This window comes from Gouania willdenowi, chromosome 20 (assembly GCF_900634775.1).
Source record: "Gouania willdenowi chromosome 20, fGouWil2.1, whole genome shotgun sequence".
Lineage (NCBI taxonomy): Eukaryota > Metazoa > Chordata > Actinopteri > Blenniiformes > Gobiesocidae > Gouania > Gouania willdenowi.
In genome coordinates, this window is record NC_041063.1 from 12130994 (window position 1) to 12154435 (window position 23442).

At 36.2% G+C, this 23442-nt stretch overlaps 1 protein-coding gene across 2 annotated transcripts; it reads right to left on the minus strand.

Annotated features, from left to right (window-relative positions):
• Nucleotides 1-5624: 5624 nt before the first annotated feature.
• Nucleotides 5625-22303, minus strand: LOC114454444 (inositol monophosphatase 1-like). 2 transcript variants are annotated; one of them, XM_028434920.1, is made up of 9 exons: nucleotides 22172-22303; nucleotides 12289-12368; nucleotides 10701-10840; nucleotides 10471-10569; nucleotides 9995-10040; nucleotides 9805-9913; nucleotides 9619-9727; nucleotides 6497-6648; nucleotides 5625-6432 (listed from the first exon to the last, which is right to left on the minus strand). In XM_028434920.1, the coding sequence occupies exons 2-9, from the start codon at nucleotides 12349-12351 to the stop codon at nucleotides 6305-6307; spliced, it is 846 nt and encodes a 281-aa protein (XP_028290721.1). In that variant the 5' UTR covers nucleotides 12352-12368; nucleotides 22172-22303; the 3' UTR covers nucleotides 5625-6304. The 2 variants fall into 2 exon arrangements, with proteins under 2 accessions (XP_028290721.1, XP_028290720.1); XM_028434919.1 differs by lacking the exon at nucleotides 22172-22303 and adding an exon at nucleotides 14565-14711.
• Between the last annotated feature and the right edge of the window lie 1139 nt (nucleotides 22304-23442).

Genomic DNA, 23442 nt, shown 5'->3' on the forward strand with positions numbered 1-23442 from the left:
AGCCAATGAAGGGAAGCCTATACTGGAGAAATATGCTCTCTCCTGTTAGTACCTGTTCGTATTCTAGCTGCAGCATTCTGGATTAACTGGAGACTTTTTAGTGAGTCACTGGGATATCCTGATAGTAAAGAGTTACAATAATCTAGTCTAGATGTAACAAATGCATGTATTCATTTTCCAGCATCACTCTGGGCCAAGATATCCCTGATTTTAGAGATATTATGGAGGCGGAAGAAGGCTGTCCTTGTGATTTACTTAATATGAGAGTTAAAGGATAAGTCAGTATTAAAGATAACATCTAAGTTTTTCACTGTGGTGCTGGGTGACAGAGTAATGCCATCCAGAGACACTATTTGCACTGATATTTTCTCTCTGAGGTGTTTTGGACCAAATAAAATCACAGAAGGAGAAAGTTACAGCTCATCCAGGATGTGATGTCTTCTTTAAGACAAGCCTGGAGTTTTAATAACTGATGAGTTTCATCTGATTCCATTGAGAGATAAAGCTGTGTATCATCCGCATAGCAATGGAAATGTATATTATGTTCTCTGATATTGTTACCTAATGGAAGCATATATAATGTAAAGAGTATTGGTCCCAGAACTGAACCTTGTGGAACTCCATGATTAACTCTAGCTTGTGCTGAGGAGAGATTAGTGACATGAACAAAGTGGTTTCTGTCTGATAAGTAGGATTTAAACCAACCTTGCGCTGTTTCTTTTAATCCCAAATACACTGAAATGTGAAATTATGGAGTTCGCAGCAGGATTGTAAGAAGTTGTGCTATTGTGTTATTGGTAGGTTCACAAATCCGAGTACTACTCATTCTGGAAAAAAAATGTATCAGGACATTCCTTATTAATTTATTTAAACACACAAATAGGAAATTTGCTCTCGTTTTTCACTATACAGTTTCCAAAAATGTGCTTAGCAATCTTTATTTCTTAATAAGTCAACCAAACAGACTACAAATTAGAACAAAAAATATGAGATACAAAGGGAAACAGAATATGTTCGAAACTGCTTTTAATTATCTAGAACAGTGGTTCTCAAACTTTTTTGGCACAAATGCCCCCTTTCTCTTATTTCTGAATCCAAGTGTCTGCCTGCCACATTTTACTCAGAATTATGTGAAAAAAAACAACAATAGAGCATAATGATGGAATGAATGAGTGATAACACACATTTTATAATGTCATTTTGTAAATAAGTGGAAAGAAACACTATACAGTGGCTCCTGAATAGATTATTTATTTATTTTTTTTCTAGACTGATCCTTGTATTTTCAGTTTCAGTTCATGTTCTAATCATTTTGTGTATTGTGTTGTTGTTTGTCGTTTTTTTTTTTTTTTTTTTTTTAATAATTCAGTACAACTTTCTCTTATTTTGTGTGTTTTTGTTGTTGTTTTTGTGTGTTGGTATTATTTAAATTATTCCATCAGTGTGAAGTATGTGTTTTGGTTGTTTCGTCGTTTCTTATGTCATTTTGTTTGTTTTTTTGTTATTTTTGTGTATTTTGTAGCGATCTTGTGTGTTTTTCTCTCATTTAGAGTGTCTCTGTTGTTGTTTTGTGTGTTGCTGGTAATAGTAAGTGTTTTTCTCTCTCTCATTTTTTTATTATCAATATATTTTGTCTTGTTTTGTGTGTTTTTCTGTCATTTTGTGAGTTGCTTGGTAATATTTAGTATGATTAATCATTTTTAACTAAATAATAAACATTATAAACCCCGATATTTTAATGCTTTTGTTTTTTAATTATCCTCTCTCAAGTACCCCCTGTAGTGCCATTTGAGAAATACTGCTCTAGAATACTCATTTTTAAATGTTAGTTTCAATTCTTGTAATACAAATTGCAGGATTTTGAAGGTGTATACACATGTTTTGAGTAATACAGTGCTGAATTGTTAACACACTATTAATATTATTAAAATACTTTTTTTTTTTCTTTTAAATATTGATTTTCACATCGTATTTAGAATTCATCAATCCTGTTATAAATCTACGTATTTGTTCATGACCCGCTAAAATCTTTTCACTAAAGTCATGCAGTCCTGTCCCATCTTTCTGCTTGGTATGGTGAATATGTAAATCTGGAGATGTGACCTGATTAAATTAATGTTCATGCATGATAAACTGTTTTTACTGGGTGTTTTGATATTAAATGTGACGCATTCCTTCCTGTCTCATGCATTTCTTATTATAGCTGTAGGCGGATGGGAACATTTTTAAATGTTTTCTGTACGTTACAGTCTTTGTGTTTAAATTCCAATTCCTTGAAGTCCGAGCACAAAGTTGATTCATTTAGCTTCATCATCCAACAAGTGGTGAAATTAAAAGATAGTTCATCGCTGTGTCATGTGAACAGCAGCATAATGCATATAAATGTTTGTACAACTCTTTAATATTGTGAGGTTTCCCTTCTTGTTGTTTATTCAACATTATCTTTGATGGTACTTACAATGAAGATCTAAGAGGGTTGGGGTCGATTACATTATTCAATTACAATTACATCTTCAATTGTCCATGTTTAATTACAACTCAGCTTTTTTCCCCCAATTACAATTAAAATTACAATTGTTATTTTTCTCCTGAAATTCAATTACAGTTATGTTCACAATAACTAAAATTCAAATTTAAATAACCAAAATGACTGAGCCTGAAATAAATAATCACAAAAAGAAAGAAAGAAAAAGAAGACATAACCCTGACCCATACATAATTAAGTAAAATACTGTTAATAAATAAGGATTAATTACAATTGCACACATTACAGTAGAAAAAACTACATAAAATAATAATAATAATAATAATAATAATAATAATACAGATGTACAGATATATACAAGACTCAAGAATAAATTTATTTTTGAGACTCTTGTCAGATTTGATTAAAAATATTCCTTCATTTCAAATAGTTTAGGTCGATAATTTACTTATTTCCTTAACTTGCTTGTTGCTTCTTTTTTAGATTTTGCATAGCTATATTTACACATATTTACAGAGTTGTACATTATTTGTACATTTGTTTCCTAAGGCAGACTTCTACTGTCTAAATTAGAAAACAGAAGAAGGAAAAAATTGATAGTGTCTTGCAAATATGCTAAACTGACTTTTATAAACTTGCATGTGTCTCTCTCTGCTGACCTCTGTGGCATTTGCTGTACTGTCCTACAAGGCAAATTCCACCCATCTGCTGAGTTCAAGCAAATGTTGAGATGTACTTTTTGAGATGTTATCTTCTTCCCTGCTTGTAATTCTTCGGCACACCACCAGCACCAGCACTTCAAAGGACCCTCAAATTACACGTTTGATACCAGAAATGGAAACAGAAATAATGTTTTTTTTTTTTTCTGTGTTTTGCCTTTTCAAAGACTGACTCAGTCATCGCACAACCTCACCATACACTGTGGCAGTGGCAGATGTGATAAATATACACTGCAGTTATTTATGTTTCAAAGGCAGCAGTGTAAACATGTTTCTACCCCCCCCCCCCCAACTCCCCTTCCCCAGCCCACCTCCTACTGCTATTATTGCAGATGCTGTCCCTGCTGCGTTTGTTTCTGCTTCTGTTAGTTTCTACATTCCTTCTTAAGTTTTTTTTTTAATTTATTTTTAGTTTTTATCATCCTCGACCACCTCAGTCTTTGTGTTATTGATAATAGTCGGTTGTAACCTCTTTGTTTGGCTCCTGAAAAACTGTTATAAACCTTAAGGGAACATTCGAAACATTGATTTTAATAATAAATGATTGCATTTTTATAGGAAACATGGAATTTATTACAGTAATTGATAGTTGCTTCATCCTAACTAAAAGCTGAAGCATTATTGACCTCTAGTGGTGACATTTGAAATAGTTGAGACACGTTCACTTTAAGGCTCAATGCTTTCAAGTCAATTTATGGCACCTTAAACAGCAAGTGTAAAAAATATAAAATGTTTATGGAGGTATAATTGTGTCTTTATTATTCAATCAAACAGAAAACGGATTTGCAAAAAAAAAAAAAAAGAAAAGAAAAAAGATTTGCAAACAAAAATAATGGATATATTTTGTTTTTTTAAATGCTGGTTGTGTTTACAAAATAAAAAATTTGTTGTCATGAAGCCATACATTTTGTTTACGTTTTTTGTGTTTTTGTTTGCGTTTTCTAAGTTTCTGTTTGCATTTCTTGAAGTTTTGATTGCGGTTCAACTTGTGGGCGGGGCCTCCTCCGGATGATGTTAGAAGTCTTTTTAATGGTCAGTTTCGAACGATGGTGCAACAATTATTGAGAAGGGTCTCGCTGCAGCCGCTACAAACCATGCATCGTACAAACCACGCGCCCGACAAAATACGCTCTATCGATCGCCCTGAGCCAATACCCAGACATAAACCTTTCCACTATCCTCAACCGCTTCCGCCTAAACTATTTTAGCAAATTTAGAACTTTGTAATACTTATCTGTTTTTTTACTAACCCTAATGCTGCGTCTTCTGCGGCACCCGACGCGTCTGCTGCACGAAACGTTCCACAGGTTTCGCAGGATCAAAAAATGTCCCCATTCACTTTGCGCGTTTGAAGCAAAGCACCGCCCACCAGTGACACATGCGACTCGGTGAGTTTCACTGAATGCTGAAGCGAGGAGCTGTACTCCTTTTTCTCCTCTCATGAACATAAACCACCAGGGAAAAAAGCCGATGTGATGAGCGGCTAATGCTATCCTAGCTCAGTGCTACAGAGGGAAATTTGACCTGCCATTACCACCTCTCGCTGATTCTCCTCCACGCCAAATCCTTCCTAGTCCGGTCCCGGTTTTAAGGCCGTGTCATACAGCTCCAGGTGGTCATTTTCTCTTGCGAATGTGCAAATATGACAAAAATTGGGAGGGCGCTCGCACGGCCAACGCTCTTGACGTGCGGAAAGATTTCGCCTCTGGGCCGCGTCTATCCATTGACTTTGTATGTAATCTGGTCGCACAAACATTTCGTGACGTATCTGGTGTGAACGCAGCATTAGCCTAACCCTAACTGATACTGCCTCCACTTTTATGGCAAGTTTGGAGAACTTTGCAATACTTACCTTCCTTTTTTACTAACCCTAACCCTAACCTCTACCGCCTCCACTTTTTTGCTAAATTCGAGGTTACATTGAAAAATTGCTTCACCGGCCACCGTCACACATGTGGTTTTTTAATGGTGCCGCAAATTAAGATATTGCTTGTGTGGGCGTAGTTTGTAGGGGGCATCGCTTGTACTGTACCCGCGGCTGCAGTTGGATATACTCTCAATTAATCAGAAGAAGAAGATTATGCTCTCACGAGAGCAAAACTTGGAGAGTTTAGTTATATCCAATGCTTTTGTCTCACATTTACAGATATTGTAATCAGACATTAGCAAGCATTAGGCATGTTTCTTAGCGCTAATTGCTTGTCTAGTCTTTGGTATCGTCCGAGCGGTAACAGGGACGAGACGACGTAACAGTTTGCTTAAGTTCAGAGATCGGGTTAGTCATGAATTAATATTTAATTACAAATACGTTGTTTTTGTTGTTGTTTTATGTCTAGGAAACCAGTATAAAGCTTTGAGAAAAAGCGCGATAATAAATCCAATACATTGTAATTATTATAAATAAGCAGGTTGACACTGCGTACCTAGACAATGACAGCAGTAACTTTATTCATATAACATACACACTTTTTTTTACAACGACTGCATGTTTGCTATCGTTATCTACAATGGATTAGTGCAGGCATTCAGTGGAAACAGACTTACTGACATGGTTATCATTTGCGTTGCAGGAAATGCTTATTATTGTGTTAATATCAGCCAGGGTTGGGGGGTCAATTATAATTGTAATTGCATAATTAACAATTAATTACAATTATGACGTAATTATAATTGAAATTGGAAAAATATATCACTCTTGTAAACGCCATTTAATTGTAATTGAGTTCAGATAACGCACTTTGTCATTGTAATTGGCATGGAAATTCTATTAAATGCCATTTACAAGAGTAAACGGCATTTAATATCATAAGAGATGCTAACAGAACGCTAATGGTCACGTTTTCATGGCGTTATTTATTAAAGACTCAGTAATTGAGAAAGTGATTGTAGTTTACTTTCAGAGTAAAAATAATAATTGTAATCGGAAAAACAACGTAATCGTAGATCAGAATTAGAAATAGAAATGCTTTATTTATCCTAGCGAGAGATTGTTTAAATGAGTTGACTGTTAACATGGATAATTGAAGAAGTAATTGTAATTTTAAAATGTAATTGACTCCAACCCTGACATCAGCATGATCTCCTAAAAAAGCTCTTTGGGCTACTCTAGTTGTGGCTTCCCATCGTCTCTCGGTGATGGAAATATTTCAATTTCTTTGATGATCCGATTTGCAATGATCTCATTGTTTGCTGAAACCATCCTGCGTGACATCAAATCGAATGGTCCCCCTGAATCAGGAGAGAAAATGTTAAAAAAAACATTCCTGAATGATTGTGTTCTGTGAATACGCACCGTTAACGTCCAGGATAATTCCTCCTGCTTCTCTCACAATGACGGCTCCAGCAGCAATGTCCCAGCAGTGGATGCCGATCTCAAAGAAGGCCTCCACTGCCCCGCAGGCTACCAGACACATGTTGGTGGCTGCTGTCCCTGACCCTCTGAGCCTATCGGTGCACACAAATCACACATGACAGCTGAAGAGGCAGTAAAGGAGATGAAATCACTAAAAACATGACGCAGGGTTTTTGAGTTATTGCATCAGGGCCAATGAAATGTATTATTTCTGTCTAACTTTACTTTTAAAACTCTCAAAACATACATTTACGCAATTTCTATTTAAGGTGTTGGCTATAAAACAATCGTGGCACATTCATGTTTTGACCATTTATACGTGTTAAAACCTAAGTTCCCAAAGTGGGGTACGGGTACCCTCAAGGGTACACAAATTGTCATATGGAGTACGTGAATAAAAAATAAAAACACTTGACAACATTAAAAACTAGAATATAAATAGAGCAGTTAATGTTAATGGTAGGTTAATGCTATGGCTAAGTTATTGCTAATGCTAGGTCAATATTAATGCCAATGCTAGGCTAATGCTATTGCTATGGTAATGTTAATGATGATGCTAGGTTAATGTTATTGCTAGGTTATTGCTAATTGCTTGGCTAATGTTAATGCTAGCAAATGCCAATGATAGGCTAATGCTGTGCGACGAGGGCCAGCACGTGCATCTTCACTTGCATTTTTTTCACAAAATGCAAATATTGTAGTTATCATTATTATTATATGTAATTCCTCAACAGGATAGGTAAAATTCACATTGTATATAACATTACATTATGATGTTTTTGTTGTTTTTTTTAATGAATTTCATTAATTTCAGAGCAGATTGTTACGAGCTGTATTTGTCAACACTGACTTAGAATTAGTAATCAATATTTTTATGTCATGTAAAGTGAATATACATTTTATTGTGTTCACAGTTGCTAGACAAAACACAATTAAAAAAGTTGTTTCTTGCTGCAGGTTTACCATGTTAATTGCATTAGACTTTATAGTGTAACCCTGCAATGTAACCAATTTAAAAGTGTTTTATACAAAAACTATTGATTGTAATTTTTAATTCAATGCTCAGAATTTTTTTCATTTCTATTTTGAATGGAAAAATATGTGAAAATATAAGGGTTAAAGTGCTGAGCACCTGTATGTATATTATTCCAGACAGTATCAAAGTGAATTAGCACTACTCTAACTAATGCTAACATGTATCAACGATTTCAACAACTTTAATCGGCAGCTCTTCAAATCAGTTGCAGTGTTATGGTTAAAGAAATAAAAAATAAAAAAAATACATACTGTATATAATAACACACCGCATGCTTTCTGATATCTGTCCAGGATGCACCCAGAGAAGTAAGGTGACGCCGATGCTAATGCTAATGCTACTTTTACGGTTGATAATATTGTCATAACCTAGATGCTAAAAAATGACAACAGTAGCCTCTAAAGTTACTCAAACAATGGTTCCACAATGTTTGGTTAAGTTGTGACATGTTTTCAATGTTCCAAATGTCACAAACGTCACGTGCATCCTTCAACAGAAAAAGTTGCATAACATCACAGGTAAAATTAATGGATTACAAGTACTCACGTTACTGTAATTGAGTTGCTTTTATGGGTACTTGTACTTCTCTGGGTATATTTCTAAATCCATAATTTTACTTGTACTTAAGGACATTTTAAAAAAAATGGCAATGTTGTCACCCACAAAGAATTGTACATTTTGACAAACCCTTTATTTTCTACAGATGCCTTTGTGGAAAATAAATAATTGAAGTTACAATTGTGCAACATCTCGTCTCTTTTTCTTTAAGTTTACACATGAGATGTTTACCGTATGTAAGGGAAGCGTGGCAAAATGTATTACCAAAAATAAATGTGGGGGGTGAAAGAAACTAGTAACTTTTACTTCTAGTACTATTTAATAGAACTACTTTTTACTTGTACTTAAGTATTTTTTGCATGACTTACCTGTACTTGTACTTGAGCATAATTTCAATCAAGTAACAGTACTTCTACTTGAGTAGAACATATCAGTACTCTTTACACCTCTGCATAACATTAGGTGTTCTTCTGCATGTAGGGCCACATTCTCCGGTCTGGACTTAAGCGCCTTTTTACGCGCCTGCAGTTACGTGCATTAGAGAATAGAGCCTGTAAAGCAGACATGGGCAACTGGCGGCACGGGGGCCACATGTGGCCCTCAGACTAATTTTTTTGCAGCCCCCAATGCAAATCCCCAGAAATTGTATTTCAAGAAGGAATATAAAGCCCGACATAATAGACAAAAAATTCCAAAAAATACACGTTAAATGACAAAAAAGACAAACACAACAACCACTTATAACAAAATGACTCCAAAAACACACAAAACATACAACCCATTGCAGAATAGTTCCAAAGACACACAAACTGTAAACAAAATTACACAAAATGAAAAGGAAATTACATAAAACAACAACAAAAATACAGAAAATGCACAGATCGACAAGAAAAACGCAGAAAATGACACCGAGAACTCAAAAATCTACAACAAAAGCACACAATGACTCCAAAAACACACAAAACACCAACACACTGCAGATTAGCTCCAAAGACACACAAACTGTTCACAAAATTACAGGAAAATACAGAAAACAACAAGAACAAAAAGACAGAAAGTGACCCCAAAAGTGCACAAATCGGCAACAAAAATGCAAAAAATTAAAGAGACATACACATAATTACACCAGGGACACAAAAAATAACAAAAACACACTAAATGACCAAAAACTGACAAGTTGTCAAAACCACAGACCAAGACAAAACCCTTTTTCCCCCTGTATCAATGGTCTGATTGGTGATTATTTTAAATGCTGACATGAATATTGATCATTTGGCCCTCGGATCAGATACAATCACATGTTTGTGGCCCCAGCTGTGATAGTGTTGCCCATGCCTGCCGTAAAGAATACTCGACTACAAAACGTGCTTAATGTTTACAAGTTAGTCACTATCTACAGTACTTTATGTCATGTAAAACCTCATTATGAAGACACCCAGACTACACAATGAGTGTTGTATCCACCTACCCGTGCACTGGAATACAAAGGATCTTTTGCATGGTGGAGAAGATTTTTTTTACTTTCTCTGGAGATCGATCGGTTCCGTGCTCTGATATAATGATGGACTTTTTGATTTCTTCAAAGAGAGCAGGACACGGTGGTTACTGATGCTCACTCACAGTTTGTGGACGATGTTTAACAATGTTTTTATACCTTTCACATCCGACACATAAATCGGTTCATCGTCGCAGAAAGCCCCTTGTCCCCGCCTGGCTTTGTACATCTTGTCCTCCATGCAGCTATACACCACACCAAACTCCAACTGAAATCAAATGTTCACACAACAATGAGCTATTTCTAGTGAAATCAGATACATCTAGCAAAGTGCACGATGCTGACACACCTCCTTATTGACAGCAAAGGCTATGGAAACAGCAACGAATGGGAACCTGAAAAGAAATCATCACAGAACCAAAAATGAGCTTTTTGTTGTTGTTGTTTTTCATTCCTTTGTATGTCATGTTTTTGTGAAGATTTCAAACAAGATTTCTTATTCACTGAAATTACATAATTTACATTCTGTCTCAGGAAACAATGAATGTACCTGAGCGTAAACAAACTTTGCAGTTAGCTAACTCAGCGTTTAAGGTGTTTAAAGACATCTTTTTTCTTTAACATATAGTTGCTGGATTTGGTTTTGCCAAGCACTGTATTCAAAAATAAGGTTTTATTTGTTCTGCAATTCCAATTTTAGTTATTGTACATCAAAGAATTGGGTTTGCAGTGATTTGTGAGGTGATTTTCAACAGTTTGATGAAAGAAATGTTGATTTCTGGATAGACACATAAATGGAACAAGATATTTCTTGCAATATCTCACCCATGGACAAAGTTTGTCGTGCCATCGACTGGGTCGATGATCCATGTCGGCTTATCAGTCAAAACACAGCTGTCCACTGTTGACTCCTCTCCAATGAAACTGCAGAAGCAAAGGGAAATAACAGCATAACATACAGAAGAAGACAATTTTAGGTTTTCTTGTTATCGGGCATGAAAGAGCTTTTACAAATGTGTTTGTTGTGCGCTTGCATGCTGGGAGAATTGCCTCACCGATGGCAGCCTTCTCCAAATTTGCCTTTAAGAGCACTGAATATGATTTTCTCCACCCTCTGGTCGGTTTGGGTGACAAGATCCACAGAAGAGCTCTTTGTGTTGACTTTTATTTCACTGTCTCCAGCTTTTCTAATTTCCTGAAAAAAAGAAAAGAAAAGACATTAACCATAATTTAATCACCTCAATGATTTAAAAATAATAAAAAAAAACATAACTTTAAAAGGTCCAGTATTATGCTATTTTTCACACATCTCCATTTGTTCTAAGAACCCCAACAACATAATATTTGATTCCGTATGTATGAGTGGGCGTGTCAGTAGACGCAGACTTCATGCCTCGCTCTCGGAAAGGTTGATTACCAAAGCGATTTTCTTTTGCTACCCACACACTGTTGTTATTGTTTTCAGCCAAAAAACTGCACTTTACAGTAAAACACATGGATATTTAAGCGGCTATTGTGATTGTGAGTCAGACAAACGCTGCTTCACGGTGTGTGTTTAGCACATCAGCAGCGCAGTCTGTTGTCTGAGTCAGCTGTTTCAAACACTCACCGGGGTGTTAAGCTGCTAAGTCACTTTCTTTTCATCTTAATAATAACAATAATAATGCATTGTATTTTATATGGCGCTTTATCATAAACACTCAAAGTGCTTTACAGAATTATGGCATTATTCTTTCACTCCACACTTAGTGGTGGTAAGCTACTATTGTAGCCACAGCTGTCCTGGGGCAGACTGACAGAAGCAAGGCTGCCATAGTGCGCCATCGGCACCTCCGACCACCACCAACACTCGCTCACACACTACATTCATACTGGGCAATGTGAGAGAAGTGCCTTGCCTAAGGACACAATGACAGATGCCACTGGAGCAACTGTCCCTCACTGTGGCACATGGAATTCTCAGTGGTCTCCCATCCACTGCAGTGCATTGGGTCACAAACACATCAGATCATGCCAAAGACGATACAAGGTGGTATAACGGCTACTAAAAATGGAACTGATTGTGAGCGATCACACTGCGCTTTGGATTATCCCTATACTGGATAATGTATATACTGAATTATCTATATACTGAATGTAAATATATTAACTGTGGATAAAGGAACCAATGGTTAAGGGAGCAGACTTGTAACTGTATGCTCACTGGTTCGAATCTCCCTGGTCCATCACTGTGGGATGTTGATCAGTCCCTTATATTTTGTGTATATAGCTTTAAATATATGACAATAAAGTATAACGTATATTTGATATTAAACCACAGTGTTTGTTTTACCTGTGAGGTAGTTTGAGAGGGTGGAGCTTACATACTGTACTTATAGGGTAGGAGGAGCCAGGATTGTCAGGAGGAGGAGTTTCCACCTTATGACGTATTATTGGGGGAAAAATCTAACTTTTTACAAAATGTGGAATAGCAAGGGACGGAGGAAACAGAACTTTTTCCAACTTTGGCCCTCTGAATGAGGTTATAGGAATGTGTAATGTGATTTTTCATAATACTGCCCCTTCAAAATAATTATCATACTTTTTATCTATTTTTTATGTAGCGAAAATCCAATCATGAAGAAGAAGAATATCTCAACATACCGCTCCAGCTTTTCTCGCCACTTCAACAGCAAATTCATACGCTTCCTGCCATTTGTCTTCCATTTTTTGAGAGGAATTCTCTGAAAATAAAAAAAATCATGTTAAAGTATGATAAAAAACCATAGTTTGTAGTTTGTCAAACTTGACATCAACAAGAAGATATGCAATAAAAAAAAAAGAAATTCAGAATGATAACAATCCTAACAGCGAGCACTATTTCCAAAGGCCTTTCTAATTACCACACCTTTTTTACGCCATTGTGTTTTCACATAACACTTCATGTGTTGCTTGGTGATGCAAAGGGTTGTGAAGCAGCTCATGCTGAAAGTTTGATGTTTCAATAGGTGACAAGTTGAGATGGCTAGGAGCAATTTTATTTAAGCAGAACCAAGCTAAGACGCTAAGCTAAACTAGTTTCTCTCCTTTTCTTAGGGAAAAAAACACAGTAGACCTGAAATCTGGTTACCATCGTACCATTGTAGGTCTGCTTAGAAGTTATTTGTATAAAGATTAAACAAGTTATTTAATTTAGCCATAGGAGTGCTGTGTACATAAAGAATGGGGTTCACATCCTTTATTTTAGTTTGAGTGTTGAAGTCATGTTCATATTTGGCTGAAAAATGACTTTAAGTAAAGAGAGGTTAGTAAATCCAAAATGGTCCAGTTCTGAATCTGATAATTCTCAATGTCAAACCTTTTCATTTATGAGAAACAGATGGAATAATTATTGACTAGAGGCCTACTGTTGCATTAGCTCACCTTAGTATCCAGGACATCTTTGCCTTGACTAATAACTCTTAGTTTATTTAATTATTTTTGTCAGACATCCTTTTTTCCAAGTTTTCTCCACTGAGACTTGGGTATAACTGTATTGTTTTGTTGAAGGATTGTTTGTGTCTGAATGTTTCACCAGATTTCCGTGACAGTTTCACAAACTCCGGGATGAGATTCTATTAATTATTGTTTTGTTTGTCCTGTAACACATTCATATTTTGTTGAATGTGCAGCCACACAATATTTAATGTGAGTTTGATTGCCTCTAGCCAGGGTTGGGGGGCAATTATAATTACAATTATGTAATTATTTATAATTATGACATAATTACAGTTGAATTGTAATTGAGTTCAGATATTTGTACATGGCATGTAAATTCTATAAAAAACTAGCTCTTACATTTTAACTAAACGCAAAACTGGGGAACCATGTTACAGTTCCATGGTTTACACATACATAGTTATTAATTATTAAAATATGTTTTAGATCAAGTTTACCGGTTCATTTTCTTAAGGATCTTTTTACCGTTTTTTTTTTTTTTTTTTAAATAAAATAAATCTCGTTGTATACTGACAAAAAAAAAAGCTCAGACTCCCACACCAATAATATTAATACCAATATTTTCATTGATTAGGAAGCCTAACAAAGTAACCAAGAGATGAGAAACAAATTGGATGATAGATAATATTTTATTTTACAGCTGATTTAAGACATGGGTCAAAACTGACCCATTATCAGAAAGCTAAAGTTTTATGAGACTTATTTATTAATTGTGATTAATTGTAATTGAGAACGTAGTTCACTTCTAATTGACTTGCAGAGGGGAAATAATTGTAATTGGAAAAAATCTGGTCAGCACAATCATAATTGAGTTGAACATGAATAATTGAAGAAGAAATTGGAATTTAAACATGTAACTGACTCCATCTTAAGTCGTCGCTGATCTGGGATAGAGTAGTTACAGTACACTACCAGTCAAATGTTTGGGCATGCCTTCTCATTGAAATTGCTGTAGAATTTTGCATGTGTGTATTTGTTGTACGATAATGTATAATTCATATAATAAGAAACTCCTCAAGGCAGCCATGAAAACATATACAATAATCATTTTTGTGAGTTATTGTGACAGATGCACATATAGAGTATATTTTAATGGTGTTCCAGGTAAAAAGTGTTATAAGACAGCTTAGGTTTTTTTTTTTTTTCCGTCATTTTTATGGTATTCAGTTGTCATCTCGGTTTATCCTGTAGAAAAACTTTAATTCATTTATTTTTTTTTAGATCCACTGGATTTTTGCCAAATGAATTCCTCAGATACTACATGCGTTGGAGTATGAGAGCCAAAACACACACACACACACACCCATGAACCCATTGACACCATCTGTACAAATGAAATCAACATTTAAGCATTCATATTTTAACAGTGGTTGGATTTAATGAGCCACTCAATGTTAAAAGAAAAAAAAAAAAAGTTTAAAGAAAATAATAATAGAGTTTACCTGTTAAGGTGTGCTGTTGCTTTGTGGTAGCTTCTGGGTATAAGTGTGCCTTTCTTAGAGAAGTACAACTTTAAATTGCCTCACTGACAGAATGAGGCAACTACAATGATGGCACAACTAAGTGGGAAAAGTACTAGGACCGCCCACATGTGCCTTCTTGCATCTACTGATCATTTAACAATGATAGCTAGCTGTCTGAACAAAACCTGACCTGCTACTACATGATGAGTCTTCTTCTACTCACTACACATTCCAGGGCGGCATCAGTCAATGGAAAATTTCTAATTGCTTTGTCGTGTTATTTGGAAAGAAGACAGGAATCATGTCATGTTCGTATTAATATATTGACCCAAAAATCTGTTTAATACTAATTAGTGCACGTAAGGAACCTTTACACTTATTTGGTGTCCTGTATGTACTGTTCACTAATAATCTGAATTAAATTAAATTAAAAAAAAAAATCCTGATTTCTACTGAAAGCTTTGGTTTCGACATATAATTTTTTTTTTCTTTGTGTTAGTAATACATTCTACCAGATTTAATAGGTTCCTGTTGAGTAAGTGTACAATGATCACAAAAGAAAATGAAACAACAAAAAATACATTACATAAGTACAATGTTATGCACAATATACATATATTGTTTGTACAATATACTATCGTTTGTACAACATTAGTATATTGTTGATACATAATAGTGATCCAAAATATATTTTTTACTTTGAGGCAGGTCTATGCTTCGGTAGAAATACATTTTGAATAATATTACATAATGAACAATTTTCTTAGAATAAAATTGAGACTGATAATCAAATGTATGGATAATTGAGTATGACAAACAATGGGACATTTGACACTTTCGTCCACAAACAAACGCATTGTAATTCATTAAACTAAATATATTCTGAAAGAAAAGTTTTTCCAAAAAGGTGTAAAATACTTGGTCCTTGTATAGCATTACTCTAAGTTGGGTTGTTTTTGATTGTTTGGATTTATGTATGAGCTTTAATCCAATCAGATGTCGATTCATCTTGTGTTTCCACGGTCAGAAATATCTGCTTAAGGCCTTCATCAGCAGTGCTGTTTTCTGTAGAGGGGTGGGTGGGTGGGGGCAGTGATAAAATTTTCCATTACCACTTACCACCGCATCAGCTCTGTTGTGTTTAGCAGACAATGGGGTGACACAGGAGAGTAAAGATATTTGTCAGATTTTGAATATATTTCCTGCGTTCCTTATAAAGTTAGAATAAAGACAGGAAACCCCCAAGCTCACAAACCTGTCACAGCAGGGAGTCTATGAGAAAAGCTGAAAACTGCAGGCTGGTTCTGCTCAGAGAAACTGTTGTCAGCGACCAACAATAAAAATGTTTACGAACGTCAGGCGTGGAAAATGAATCTACAGTTTTTGGCCACCATTGATTGGGAGCCAATAAGGTGCTCAGGCTCAGAGACAGAGCCCCACACAATATGGGGCACCGAATGTAAAGTTGCGAATGCTGAAATTAACAGCAACTATTTGCAACATTTATCAACAAACCTCATTTAATAAACATGTGAGAATTTTTTGATGTTACTTTGACCAGATTTACAGCAATATTGTGATATTTATTTTCTCGTAAAAATAAAATGTCACTGTTAAATCTAAATATTAAATCTAAATCTAAATCTAAATGTTAAATCTAAATGCCACGGGTGAAACTAAATATTTAGCTAATATGCAAATTTACTGGAAGTACCAACATAAAGCTCATTCCGGTGAATTTGCATATTAGTTAAATATTTAGTTTCAACCATGGCATTTAGATTTTGATAAATTCCAGTGAATTTAGATTTAACATTTATATTTAACACACACATGGCAAAGTCCTATATCTTTAAAGTAATGAAATTGATTTTGTCCTAAAAAAAAAAAGTTTTACATTGATCTCTATATATACTGTATTTATATCTACGGTATATCTATAAACAGTATATCTTCAATTGAATCCTCTTCTAGTCACTTGATTTGGAAAGAAAATTGACTCAAATGAAAATTTATCTTGGTCAAAATGACCACTTTTGAGCAGTAGCTGCTTTCCCTGAAACACATACAGGTTTGTGATCGTGATTAGTGCTGTGGAATGTAACAACTAGATATTTGACGATGATCCGTTAGGTTATGTAAGCTAAGGTGGAGCCCGGGTGGAACAGGCCTGTTTTTCTGTCGCATCCCAAAGATAGCTCTGGGATTATGATCTGGAAGACCAACGAATCCCCTTGTTTTTATATTTAAATCTGTTTTCCCTCCAATTCGGACATCAATGACCTCGATGCACTCCATCAGTAACAGGTCAAAGCATGATTTGATGTCAATATTCCAGGACATATAGATACTTCCTAGTCTGTTATTTCATTTCTTGGTTGTATTCTGTGTCATCATCAGCTTCTGACATTTCCTCACTGTAAGTTTCCTGGTCTCTCACCTCTTCCCCAGTGTGGTGATGAAATGTGTGATCAGAAGCCAGATTCACAAGGTGTCGAACTGCCATGCCAACTGTGAGCAAGGCTTTGAAAAAGCCCAATCTAGTCTACCAAATCTATGACTTCAGGTTTAATATTTTAAAACATCATGGAAAGTGTTGGCAAGAATTGCCAACAGGTGTTGTTCCTGTGGGAGAAAGACTACTGGGCTAGATTTTTAGGGCTGGCTGCCAAGCTATTATGTGTTTGTGTGTGTAAGTGGTTCCATCTGATTAGTTAAGATGAATCTTGACTCTTTTTTTTTTAATTATTTTAAACAAGTCGTAGACTGCCCCAATCATTTCTAATGGCTGGTTAATTTTGACTAGGAAACAAAGGGTGTACAAAAGCTGAATAAAAACCACAAAAGATTATGGAAATGTATGCAATATGTGTATATAAATATATATATTTTAAATTGGCCAAATTTGACCGCTGTTCTGAAAAGAATGTCCTGTTTCCAGCCAGATTCATTTGGTCTTCTTTTTGAATAGTATGTTAAGTTTTTTCAGGAATGTTTTCTCTTGTCTGAATAAACAAAACCCCAACTTAACATACTATTAAAAAAGAAGACAAAATGGTTCTCGCTGGAACTATTTACACGGAAGTCAAGTGAAACTTCAAAAGAACATCAAAGGCGAACAGCAGAACTCCTCTGACGAAGACTGGAGGTTGACAGTTGAAACATGTCAGGAGATTAAAAAAAAAAAGGCTTTTCAGGAAATTTTTACCTTTTCTGAATAAACAAAACCTCAACTTAACATGTCCTGTTTCCTTTCGATGAAGGGAAATGCTGAGTCCTGACCTAAGGTGTGGGCTCTCCTGAGTTAGTGTACTAGTTGTTTGGTTTCTCTAAAGTACAGGTCTTGGCATTCCTCATTAACTGGACTGCATAGATCACATTACTCTGTTTGGTTCTGGGTATGTTTCCCTTAGGTGAACAAGTTTTCTGTCTCAGGGTTGTTGCAATTGTTTAAAGCGCAGGAATGTGAGTTTTCCTTAAGATGTTACATTCAAACAGCAAGGTCCTAATGTACAATTCAGGTTTCTTTGTGTGTGTGTGTGTGTGTGTGTGTGCTTGTGTCCTTGTTCCTACACTACTGGAACTCTTAAGCCGATTCTCCATTATGAGTGTCTAAGTCATATCCTCTTTGCTAACACTGTATATGTTGTTCTACAGTCTGTGCTTTCTCTTCTTTCTTCTGTTTCAAGTATTTTGGCGCTGGAGATGGCGGTTCCTGATCTGTGTGCTTTTAGCCGTAGGATGCGTTGTGAATACGGGCCCTTGCAATGCAAATAAAATGAGTATGTTGTTCCTCAAGTCTTTCTTCCCTTCTCTGTTTCTTGTTCTTCTTTCTTTTGTCCCCTACGTCTTAGGTGGTTGGTTGGCTAATGTGCTTCTATTTGTGGTATGTTGTTTGTTAAAATTACTACTACACGAATGGCAGGAGCCAGTTTCCCAACATAACCCCATTGCTGGCGTAACACTTTGATAAACGTCTCACTTCAACATACTGATTTTGAATTTTAAACGACCAAATGTCAGTTCAGGTTTTGATACATTTTACCGTATATTGCTACACTGAAATGATATAACCTTAACTTCACCTCACAAACCAGTCGAGTTCCCTCATAAAATGAATGACTTACAGAATGAGGCGTATTCCACTGAGTGTATTCAATAACAGAGAATTTAAATGCTACATACCATACATTACTTGCGACAAAAGGATACAAATACAAATATTTAGTAAATCGAGGAGAGTCCTTGTGTAGTCTGACAACTTTCTGGAGCGAAATGGGAATTCTGTTTATTCTCATGGCAAGACAAACAAAGTCGTGATGCCAGTGATATCTCAATGTCCTGACTATTGATGAGTTTTTTTCCCCTTCCATTCACTTCTGTCAGTCTGCTGCTTACTACTTCCACCAGAAGGGATTAATTGTGACTGCATACTGATCCTACAGCATGAGCACAGAAAAGAAAAGCTAACATGCATGATGGAACTTGATGTACACCTCGTAGCTACTCAAAACTATATATGTCATTCAGTAATTTTGAATTTTGTCACCCAAACCCCAACTAATCTGTTGGAAGCTATCAGTAATAATGGCTTGGATTTATAATGCGCTTTTTTCAAGGAGACTCAAAGCGCATTACAGAAACCATTATTCATTTGCATCAGTCACTCACATCAGTCATACCAGCGGTAGTAAGCTACAATGTAGCCACAGCTGCCCTGGGGCATACTGACCGTTTTCTGACTAAATTCATACCGATTCATACGAGGCAACGTGGGTAAAGTGCCTTGCCCAAGGAGACAACGACAATGACTTGGATAGAGTGGGATTCCAAACCCCAACCCTTCAGTTACTTGACGACCCACTCCACCACTGAGTCACGGTCGTCCCTAAGCTAGTCTCTCCTTGGTTTACTAACCTGTATTTGTATAAAAGGTGTGTCAGCTTCATCACCACTATTCATTCTCCTCATTTTAACTGTTTTCATAGGCACATCAAGTATTTGTCCTACACACTACTTACCACATAGATAAGCAGTGAATCAGTGGAGAAACTCCAGGAGTGTTTGGTTCCTGTTAATGCATGTCACACCTCCTTTTGGGAAGTTATACCTTACTGCAAGACATATTGTTCTATTAATAAAGGTTGTATGTCGCAAGAAGACATGTTGTAATTGACATATCGCTCATGGCTTCAAAATGTGAAGATAATGGAAATTCTACCATGGTTGATTGGATACAGGGGATAATTCCACACATCCATCACTTCCCTGAAGTGTAGTGAAGTGTTAGTTTCTCACAGCTGTGCCACATTGTCATCAACATTTCTAGACATGGACCAATCTTTTGCATTGGACCATGTTATTTGCATTTTATTTTGGGCTTACAATCATGAAATTTATTCAACTCACCAACAAATGGCACACACTAAAGAAAGGCTGAATTATGTAGGCGTTACATTTCACTTTATAAGATGAACATTATCGGTTTATCATACTAAAAAAAACACCAAAGATAACTCTCTTTTATTAAGTGTTTGGTCATGTTTGAACAAGTCCACAGGTGAAGGAATAAACTGTCTGCTTGTCTTGCGCTGCTTGTTCAGACATGATCTTCAGCATTAACCAAATCTTACGTAACCGAGTTGTATGCTAAGATATTGTGTTGCTGCTGTGCGTTATTGCATTAGCAATGACAATTTGGGTGTGAAAGCAACCTTGCACATTGAGTTAGTATTCTGATTGTGAGTCTCCTGCGCAGAGATAGTTTTACTCAACATCAATAAAGTGTGCAAAGACATCACATCACATTCTTTTGACAAGTTATGGATTTGCCCGAGATCCTAATGCACAAGCTGTGGCTAAAACAAAGAAACCTGTGTCCTGTCTAACAGAGCTGAATGAGACATTACAGAGAGAAGATTTGCTGACTGGAAACAGCAGGAGAAGAGTTGTCACCCTCTTGTCCCTGCTGTGCTCTAAATATATAAGATGTTTCACAGAAATGTTTGGAGACGTGAATAAATAGACCACTCCTGCTGTTTCCCAGACAGGTCCACTATGAATAATTTATCCAGGATGATGGATGTTTGGATGCCTCTGACTGAAGAGAACCACGTTGGTGAAGTACCTGAAGGCCATCAGAAAAACTTTGGAAATGTGGTGTAAACATCACAGACCTCTGGAGCCTCTGGAAATTGATCGGCAGGTTTACAAGTAAAGTTGTGTGAATAATTTATGCTGTGCAATACATATACAGGTAGATGTTTTAATGTTATTTCAAAAAGTATTGCAATTGTGTTACTTTATTTTTAGAATCATTAACTTGGGTGAATTGATATTTTGATTTCCAAAAAAAAGAGGACACTTTGATGACCTCGTCATACACACACTACTCAGCGTTTTCTTGAATCTACCTTGTAACGGCAAAATACAATATAGTAGATAAATAAGTTGTTATTGTCCATAAGGTTGAAAAATTCATTTCTAAATATGTTATGAGTCTGACTTGATTTGTATTGTTGGATTTATGCTGTGCAAATTCCTAATATATAAGGAATATCGAAGCTATTATGATTATTATTTTATTTTTTGAATATTTTTACTAAGATTTTTTCTTTATTATTTTATTTTATTCTATTTCTTTCTTTGTCTGTTTTTTTTTAAATATATTGATACACTCATAATGACGCTTGCACCTGACCCCGCTTTCATGTTAGGCTCAAGTGTTTGCATGGTGTTTATTTGAAAATAAAATAAAATATATATCTTTAAAACAAAAACCTAAAGAGATTACTGAAGTCAATAACCTTTATTATGCATCCTTGAAAAATCTCCACCTTCTTCTTCTAATCATCTCTCAATCATTGAAACAATGTAAAACATCTCCTCCGAGAAAGCAAAAAAAGGAGCAAAAAACAAAAAAAAACCTCAAGCCTTACAGAACAATAAATAATCAGTACATATACACTTCAATAAATAACTGTGAAAGTTTACATCCCATGGTGACTCTGAGCTTTATCTGTTGTCTGTGGAGACTGGGAGGTGATGAAGTGATGAGGTGTAGAGAAGATGATGGAAAGTTCTTCCAGTGGCTCCTTCATTTTAAAATCCCTCTCTGAACCTCCATGGAGGTTTTATTATCCCAGAGGGTCCTCCTGCTGAATTCTGTTTTAAAATGAATTGCACTTGTATTTGGTTTCATTCTTTCTATTTTGGACTTTAGTATTTCTTCTCTTTTCCTCGTGTGTGAAGAGGCATCTCTAATGATTACGTCATGTGTGAGTAAAATTACTGTAATAACATGAAACCGGCTGTAAAGAGCAACTCATTAGCTTTCAGAAACTGCTGGAATTTCCCTGATAGAGTAAATATTAACGGAGTTACGGTCATTTAAATTAACGTGTTCCTCTAGATGCATTCAGGGTCCGTGTGTAACTCGGACATTTTAATGAGTTTGTAAAATCCGGCCAGACGGTCTGGACAAGACATGAAAAGAGGACATGTTCAGATAAATCCGGACGTATGGTAACCATATCATTTACACCATGATTAAGTATGATAGGAAAAAGTAAAATAGAAAGTATTACCTTTGATGACCTCTAGTGGCTGTTATAGCTATGAGAAGAGCAATGTAGGAGATGATAAAAGAGATGCAGAGTTAACTGAGAACATATGGTGCCTACCGGGAGTTTTTGTCTTGCCCACCTTTCCCAAACTAGCTCATTATTCAAGGCTGTGGCTCAGTAACATAAACCTGCCAGACTAAAGAAGAGAAAAGGGAGTGTTCTGCAGAGCTGGTTAGGGAGGGCAGCTCTTTTTGTTGCACTAAGTGCAGTGTGGGGTGTTGGTGTAGGGCGGGGGTACGCAACTCCAGATCTCGACGGCTGGATTCCCAAGACTTTTAGATGTGTCCCTGCTCCAACACACCTGAATCAAATGAATGGCTCATTATCATGCTTCTGCAGAGCTTGAAGAACACACATTGGTTTCAACCAGGTGTTTTGGAGCAAAGAGACATCCAAAAGTCTCAGGAATCCGACCCTCGAGGAATGGAGTTGCTTACCCCTGGTGTGTGGTCTGTGCGCGTTTTTCTGACTTGGCGTGGCCAGGCACAAACCTGTTTATACAGGTGAACACTAGCATTGCGTTTTACATCTAAGGCAAAGTCTGGTGCAGAAACAAACTCTTTCCTGATCCGTTATCGTAGCGCATGGTGCACCGTGGAGGGAGTAAAGCTCTACTCTGAAGAATCAGGCACCATAATCAAAACGCAGCACAAAGCTGAGCTTTAAGTCATCATAATAGGGTATGTTTATGGTTATGGCTGGTCAATATACAGAGTTTTAGAGACATTGACATAGGGTGACCATAGGTACAGTTTTACCTGAATATGTCCACTTTTCACATCCTGCCTGGTGATTCCCAGCAGATTTGAGAAATTCATGGAAATGTCCGAGGGACCTTGAACGCATCTTGGACCATAACGCTAATACTTGCTTTATCAGAGAAATTCCGGTTCCTGAAAGCTAAGGAGAGACTCTTAACACTTACTTACATGAAACAAAATCATTACAAATGCTCATTTTGTTTTCAAGAAGTCGTCAGACACCACAAAGAGAGAAGACAGGAAGGGACTTAAGTCCAAGACGGATTAAAAGAGATCAAATAACGGTGAATTTAATTGAAAAATGTCAGCAGGAAGACCCTCATGGATGATAAAACCTTCGTTGAGGTTCAGAGAGGGATTTAAATACAAAGGTGGAACAGGAGAACAAGCTTATAGTAGGTTATGGAAAGATAAGTTCAAAAATGCTTGTTCGACAAATGTTGTTCTGCTTTTCTGTAGCTAATCTGTACT

Excerpts from the sequence above, each read along its gene's own strand:
- LOC114454444 (XM_028434920.1), bottom strand. The coding sequence starts at position 12,351 with ATGGAAGACAAATGGCAGGAAGCGTATGAATTTGCTGTTGAAGTGGCG. Across the intron at positions 10,841-12,288 it reads TGGCGAGAAAAGCTGGAGCG|GAAATTAGAAAAGCTGGAGA; the intron begins GTATGTTGAGAT and ends TCTTTTTTTCAG. Across the intron at positions 10,570-10,700 it reads TTTGGAGAAGGCTGCCATCG|TTTCATTGGAGAGGAGTCAA; the intron begins GTGAGGCAATTC and ends TTGCTTCTGCAG.